General features: G+C 59.1%; 1 protein-coding gene across 1 annotated transcript; it reads right to left on the bottom strand.

Annotated features, from left to right (window-relative positions):
• Positions 1-4,497: 4,497 nt before the first annotated feature.
• Positions 4,498-7,278, bottom strand: LOC116465013 (vacuolar protein sorting-associated protein 28 homolog; the record flags this gene model as incomplete). Its single annotated transcript, XM_032148235.2, has 8 exons — positions 4,498-4,803; positions 5,038-5,129; positions 5,212-5,265; positions 5,710-5,811; positions 5,941-6,046; positions 6,677-6,766; positions 7,020-7,057; positions 7,174-7,278. Coding segments are annotated over 8 exons (705 nt in total), but the record flags the coding sequence as incomplete, so codon positions are not given.
• Positions 7,279-7,690: the final 412 nt, after the last annotated feature.

The following is a 7,690-nucleotide window of genomic DNA, read 5'->3' as shown; positions in this document are numbered from 1 at the left end:
GGCCGCTCTACACACAGCCCGAAGATGCTGTGGACCCAAACTGGCCCTTTCTCTCCCACACCACCCCAGGACCAATGGGCTGGCTGGAGGCCACCCATTCTAAAATAGGCTCAAGGGCCTATTTTAGCTTCAGGGCAAAGGTCTTGGCCTGGGCCTGACTCTGTGGCCTTCCTCAGCTGCCTCCCCAGTAGGCCTCAGTGCTGGGCTACAGGCCTCCTCCATTCCCTCCATTCATGTGACCCCACCCCTCCCAGCAGAAACTCTCTTCCGTAGCCCAGGAGCAGCTGTTGAGGCTTTCACCTGCCCATGCCCCAGCCTGAGGCCGGCTTCCCCAGAGCAGAGGGGTTGCACTCTCCTGCCCCTCAGGCCCACTCTCATCCAACAAGCTCACTGCAATTGGCCCATCTTAAAAACAACACTGGCCGGTCACGCTGGCTCACGCCTGTAATCCCAACACTTTGGGAGGCCGAGGCGGGTGGATCACTTGAAGTCAGGAGTTTAAGACCAGCCTGGGCAACGTGGTGAAACCCGAGCTCTACTAAAAACACAAAAACAAATTAGGGCACCCTGAGTGGTGGTGGGCGCCTGTACTCCCAGCGACTCGGGAGGCTGAGGCAGAATTGTTTGAGCCCAGGAGGTGGAAGCTGCAGTAAGCCATGATCGCATCATGCACTCCAGCCTGGGCAACTTGGCAAAACCCTGACTATAAAAAGAAAAAAAACAAAAAACATAAGCCCATGTTCAATAGCAGCATTATTCAAAAGATGGAAGCAACTCAAGTATCCAAACATGCATGAGTGAACACATTGTGGCTTATCCACAGTGGAACATGATTCAGCCTGAAAAGGAAGGAAACCGGCCTGCGCCATGACTTGGATGCGCCTTGAGGAGATAGTGATGAGCGAAAGCAGCCAGATGCAAAAGGGCAAGGACGGTGTGATCTGACTGATGTGAGGACCCCAGCCAGTCAAATTCATGGAGACAGAAAGTAAAAAGGTTCTGGGAGGCCGAGGTGGGCAGATTACCTGAGGTCAGGACTTCGAGACCAGCCTAGCCAACATGGTGAAACCCCATCTCTACTAAAAAATACAAAAATTAGCCAGGCATGGTGGCGGGGTCCCAGCTGCTCAGAAGTCTGAGGCGGGAGAATTGCTTGAACCCCAGAGGCAGAGGTTGCAGTGAGCCAAGATCACGCCATTGCACTCCAGCCTAGGCGACAGAGCAAGACTCTATCTTAAAAATAATAACAAAAAAATTAAAAAAAAAAAAAAAAAAAAACAGGCCGGGCACAGTGGCTCATGCCTGCAATCCCACTACTTTGGGAGGCCAAGGTGGGCGGATCACCTGAGGTTGGGAGTATAAGACCAGCCTGGCCAACATGGTGAAAACCCGTCTCTACTAAAAAATACAAAACTTAGTTGGGCATAGTGGCAGGAGCCTGTAATTCCAGCTACTCAGGAGACTAAGGCAGGAGAATTGCTTGAACCCAGAAGGCAGAGCTTGCAGTGATCTGAGATCACACCATAGCACTCCAGCCTGGGCGACGGAGTGAGACTCCATCTCAAAAAAGAAAAAAAAATTAAATAAATTTAAAAAATACATGCCTGGCACCCAGTGGCTCACGCCCGTAATCCTAGTACTTTGGGAGGCCAAGGCAGGCGGATCACCTGAGGTCAGGAGTTTGAGACCAGCCTGACCAACATGGAGAATAAACCCCATCTTTACTAAAAATACAAAATTAGCCGGCCAGGCACGGTGGCTCACGCCTGTAATCCCAGCACTTTGGGAGGCCGAGGTGGGTGGATCACGAGGTCAGGGGATCGAGACCATCCTGGCTAACACGGTGAAACCCTGTCTCTACTAAAAATAAAAAAAATTAGCTGGGTGTGGTGGTGGGTCATGTAGTCCCAGCTACTGGGGAGGCTGAGGCAGAAGAATGGCATGAACCCGGGAGGCGGAGCTTGCAGTGAGCCAAGATTGCGCCACTGCGCTCCAGCCTGCGCAACAGAGCAAGACTCCATCTCAAAAAAAAAAAAAAAATACAAAATTAGCTGGGCGTGGTGGCACATGCCTGTAATCCCAGCTACTCAGGAGGCTGAGGCAGGCGACTCTTGAACCTGGGAGGTGGAGCTTGCAGTGAGCCGAGATCGCACCATCGCGCTCCAGCCTGGGCAACAAGAGGGAAACTCAAAAACAAACAAACAAATACAAAACTTAAGCCAGGGTGGTGGCATACCCCTGTAGTCCCAGCTACTCAGGAGGCTGAGGCAGGAGAATCACTTGAACCTGGGAGGTGGAGGCTGCAGTGAGCCAAGATCGTGCCACCGCACTCCAGCCTGGGCGACAGAGCCAAACTCCCTCTAAAAAAAAAAAGAAAGAAGGGTGACTGCCAGGGCTGGGGAGGGGGAGAATGCGCGTGAGTGTTTAATGGGGATGGAGCTTTACTTTGTTTGGATGGAAAAGTTCTGGAGGTGGACGGAAGGAAGGAAGGAGGAAAAAAAGAAAGAAATGAAAGAAAAGAAAAGGAAAGAAAGAAAAAGAAAGAAAGAAAGAAGGAAAGAAAGAAAGAAAGAGAGGAAGGAAGGAAGGAGGGAGGGAGGGAGGTAGGCAGAGAGGAACAAAGGGAGAGAGGCCAGGCATGGTGGCTCATGCCTGTAATCCCAGCACTTTGGGAGGCCGAGGCAGGAGGATCACCTGAGGTCAGGAGCTCGAGACCATCCTGGCTAACACGGTGAAAACCCCTCTCTACTAAAAATACAAAATTAGCCAGGTGTGGTGGCGGGCACCTTTAATCCCAGCTAGTCGGGAGGCTGAGGCAGGAAAATCGCTTGAACCCGGGAGGTGGAGGTTGCAGTGAGCCGAGATTGCGCCATTGCACTCCACCCTAGGCAAGAGAGAGCGACTCCTTCTCAAAAAAAAAAACAAAAATCAAAATGACCCTCCCTGGCCACCTGCCCCCCTTGACACACACGTTTCTGGGTGCTGGTCCTCCCTCGAAGCACCCCGTACCCACATGTGCCTGTCAAGGACATCAAGGCCCCACGGCCCGACCTGACAGTACCCTTCCTCAGCTCCCTCGGGTGCCCTGGATCCTGCTGTCCTGGGGGCTCTTCTTTGGCTCCTTGGTCAGTCTCTTCCCACTTCCCACAGCAGTGCCCCTGGCCAGTCCTCCGGCTTCTTGGCGGGATTCAGCCTCCCTCTCCAGCCACTGACATCATCATCCTGCTTGACGGCCCCCCTTGGCCGTCTGAGAGGCAGCCCCCACTCAGCCTGTGCACAGAGCCCACCTGCCTCCTCCATGACGTCCCAAGCCCCCATGGAACACCATGCGACTTGATTTTCACCATCTGCCTTTCTCTACACACCTCATTCCATTGGCTGTAGATGCCACAGATGTCAAGCGGTTCTGGCGTTCTCAGCCGCTGAGAGAAAAATGCTACAATGGCTGGGCGCGGTGGCTCACGCTTGTAATCCCAGCACTTTGGGAGGCCGAGGTGGGTGGATCACGAGGTCAGGAGATCGAGACCACGGTGAAACCCCGTCTCTACTAAAAATACAAAAAATTAGCTGGGCGTGGTGGCGGGCGCCTATAGTCCCAGCTACTCGGAGAGGCTGAGGCAGGAGAATGGCGTGAACCCCGGAGGTGGAGCTTGCAGTGAGCCGAGATTGCGCCACTGCACTCCAGCCTGGGCGACACAGCGAGACTCTGCCTCAAAAAAAAAAAAAAAAAGAAAAATGCTACAATGACACCCTGGCACGTCCCTTGTCCTGATGGCATAGTTGCTAAGATGTGCAGCACGCGGCTCTTGGAACCGTGTGGTGTGTGAGCTGCTGCTTTCCCCTGGGGGCAGCAGCAGGTGTGCAGCACATGCTGTGAATGGACGGCGTCCACCACCCGCTGCCTCCCCACCAGGCCCAGCGTTGACTCTTGGGCTTTGCCCAGGGGCTTGGGGAGAGGCCCTGGTGGTGGGCATGACAAACTCCCACCCAATGAGTCATGGGCTGGAGCTGCAGATAAGTCAGGAGTCCTGGGCTAGGGTGCAGTTATCTGAGTGGAGAGGTGGGCGTGGAGCAGCTGACAGCATGAAGTGCACCCCGCCTCTGAGCCCAGCCTGGCCTGGTATGCTGGGACCTGACTGCACTCGGGAGACGTGGTGCTGCCCTGGGCTTCGGTGAGGGGTGGGGAGGGGTGGCAGGCAGCCTCAGCCTCCCCTGTGGCCAGAGTCAAGCCACGCCTGGCCCAGGTGGTGGACCTGTTCTCCAGGCCTCTGGGCTATGGAAACGCCCCTGCCTCCCATTATGTGCCCAGGCAGAGGCCACCAGGGAAGCAGCTGTCACTGAGTGACGCAGGTCATGAGGGGATGCAGTGGCAGGGACAGAGCCAGGGCCGGGCCACCACACAGGTCGGGGGAGGGTAGGTGAGAAGGGCTCTATGCTGAGAGTCCCAGGAGGGTGGAGAGAATACACAGGGCAGGCCTGGGGGAGCCACCCAACCAGGAAGGTCGGAGAGCATCTTTATTGTGGGGAGGGGCCCGGCCCCCAAAGTTCTGACACCAAAGACAGACGCAAGACAGGCAGCTGCAGACGGTGAGTTGTGTGGATGACCAGGGCCTGTGTGGTGGACAGGGGACCAGGAGTCATCGCCTCAGACTCCGCCCTTCTCTGCAGGGGCTGGCACCATGGGCTCAGGCATGCAGGAAGCGGTTGAAAGCGTTGTAGGCTGACTCCAGGTCGAACAGCATCTGACGCACCTGTGAGTCGTCCAGTTCATCCGACGCCGACATGCCGCTCAGGGTCTGCAGCCTGGGAGTGCAGCACAGGGCATGTGGGGACAGGCAAGGTCTCAAGGACACTTCGGGGGCTCTGCCTGGCGGGGAGGGTCTCGGGGGCACTGGGAGGCTCTGGTGGGGAGGGTCTCGGGGGCACTGGGAGGGCTCTGCCTGGCGGGGAGGGTCTCGGGGGCAGTGGGGGGCTCTGCCTGGCAGGGAGGGTCTCGGGGGCACTGGGGGGCTCTGCCTGGCAGGGAGGGAGACCCACCACTGGCTGACCGTCTGGCGGCCCTCGAAGTCCGGCGGGAGGTGGCTCATGCGGTGCATGGTCTCCATCAGCTCTCGCAGGTCGGGCTGGATCTGGGACACACACAGCGGCTGGGACCCCGGGACCGGCTCCATCCCCTCCTGCCTAGGCCCCCTTCCAGCCCAATGCCCGCACCTCATCCATGGCGCGGATCTCCAGGCGCAGTTTGTCCATGACCGTGATGAAGAGCTGGGGACGGGTGTGCACATCAGGCTCGCGTGTCCAGGGGTGGGGGAGGCCCCGCAGCTCCCAGGCCTCAACCCCTCCTCAGCCACAGCTGCCACTGGGGCCTCCTCACTGCACTCTGTTCCCAAACCCTGCAGGCCTCCTGGGTGAATGAGGTCCCGGCTGCCCAGAGAGCTGTGTGGGAACTGGACGGTGGGCCCACACATTCTCTCCCGAGGCCGGGACCCCGCCAGAACGCACCCTGTGCTCATCCCCACGACAGGAGTCCAGGTGGCCTGGGGGTCTCCCCGCATGCTGCCCACCCCTCGTTCCTAGTTAAAAGGGTTCCCTTCTGCCCAGCAAGTCAGAGTGCTGCTCAGCTCTGGAGGCCCAGGACCCTACGCTTGTGCCCAGCTGCAGCAGGCAGCCTTGGCCTCCTAACCATGTGCCCTGGGGGCTGGGACGCACCGAGACCACGTCGGCGATGCAGCGGTTGAGGTTGCCCTTGTCGTCCTTGATGGTGATGGGCCGGTCCTCCTTGATCCGCTCCATGGCCAGCGGGCAGTCCAGCTGTGGGGGGCTGACATGGGTGCTGGGGCTCTCAGGACAGCAAGCCCCAGGTGGCCAGAGCCCTCTGGCATGCCATACCCATGCCCGACAGTCCCCGCCCCCCCGGGGCTGGAAGGACCAGGCACTCACGCGGAACTTGCGGCAGAACTCATCGATGGAGCTGATTTCTGAGCCCTGGACCTGCCTGAAGGCAGCTTTGTACTGCACCAGGAGCCGGGAGCAGGCTGCAGTGTACCTAGGGAGAGGCCAGCTGCTGCCCAAGCATGGGACCAGCCCCACCCAGCTCATCCTGCCCCCTCGGCTGGTCCAGAGGCAGAGCAGCTCCCAGACAGGGCCAGGCGACAGGCAAAGAAAGGCCAAGCAAGGAGGAGGGGCTGCTAGTAGCTTTCGGGGGTGAGGCCCTGAGCACGTAGTGGGGTTTGTAGCTCAGCTCCAGGTGGAGGCCCCAGCCCCCAACCCCTGCCCACCCTCTGAACCACAGCGACCAGCCCTCTGTTATGATGGCCCCATCCGCAGCTCATGGTCTGTGCGGTGGCCTGTGAGGGTCTTGTCACTTCATTGAACAAAGCCCCCCCAAAACATCCTGGGACATCCCCAAGCCTCCCAACAGTCTTTTAAGATTGTCTGTGCTGGGGGATGAGGGTGAGGGAGTGGGCCAGATGACACCCCAGGAGCTGCCCCTCTGCCCGCGTCCCTCACCAGCCCCCAGGACTTCCCTGGCTGAGACCCAGGGGCACCCTCCTCACGCTGGGTGGACCCCACACAAGTGGGCACCTCACAGCCTGACAGACACCTGCTCTTGCTGCCTATGGAGCACCCAGGCCCGGCAGGGCAGGAACAGGCCTCCAAAGACGCGGGCTCTTACTCGCTGGGGGAGACACAATCCTTGATGTAGGCTTTCTCCAGGGCTTGCATCGTCTTCACCACCGCAAACAGCTCCGCCATGTTGTCGTACCTGAGGACACACCTGTCTATCGGGCCAGGCCCCGGGGTGCCAAGCCTAGAGCCCAGAGCACTATCCCCTGCCCGGAGGTGCCACTGCGGGAGCTCTGCCCACCTCTCGCTCCATCCTGGAGTGCCTCAGGAACAGTTCCCCAGCCTGACCCTGCGTCCTCCCACCCCTCAGTTTGGGGTGGGTCTAGGGGGGCTGCCCCAGGGCAGCCAGATGCGCATGGGTGTGTTGGGGCAGCCTGGGCACCTGGACTTACTTCTCCCGCTCCCGGGCGTTCTTGTACAACTTCACTTCCTGCCGGAGAGAGCGGGCTCTGTGGGCCAGTGCCAACAGGGGCTGCAGGGCCCTGGGGAGGCCACACAGGCATTTGCTGTTGGCCAATGCCGGCCGGGTGGGCACCCACCACTCACCTCATACAGCTCCGGCTTGTTCCCAGGGGCTGCAGGAGAAGGCAGAGAGCTGGCAGGCTGGCCCCAAAGGGAACCCAAGGGCAGGCTCCAGTCCCAGCCTCCATTTCATTTCCTCCCTGAGGCCTCCCAGGCTGGGTCCCAAAGAGCCCAGAGGGAGCTGGAGCACAGGGGTTCCAACCTCACCCCTATCAGTGTGTGGGGGGACCTGATGATAACACCTCTGAGAAGCCGGGGGCTGCAGGACAGGCCCAGCTCCCCAGCTCCACCGCGGCTCCCTGGCCGAGTCACCTGCACAACAGTGGCCACGCCCTGCTCGTGGCTCATGCTGCAGTGCCAACAAGGCTCATCACACACAGCCTCTCCCCTGGGCTTGGTGACACAGGGTGCCCAGGACCCCCACTGTTCTGGCCACACTGAAGCTCATCATCTCTGCCCAGCAGGACCAAGCCGGTTCTGCCTGGAGGTTTCTGAGCCCTCAGTGCTCCTGTGATGAACTATTTAGCCCCTGGCCACCCCC

Source organism: Hylobates moloch, unplaced genomic scaffold (genome assembly GCF_009828535.3).
Source record: "Hylobates moloch isolate HMO894 unplaced genomic scaffold, HMol_V3 SCAFFOLD_2619, whole genome shotgun sequence".
In the NCBI taxonomy this organism is placed as follows: Eukaryota; Metazoa; Chordata; class Mammalia; order Primates; family Hylobatidae; genus Hylobates; species Hylobates moloch.
This window is presented reverse-complemented; position numbering and strand designations above follow the sequence as displayed.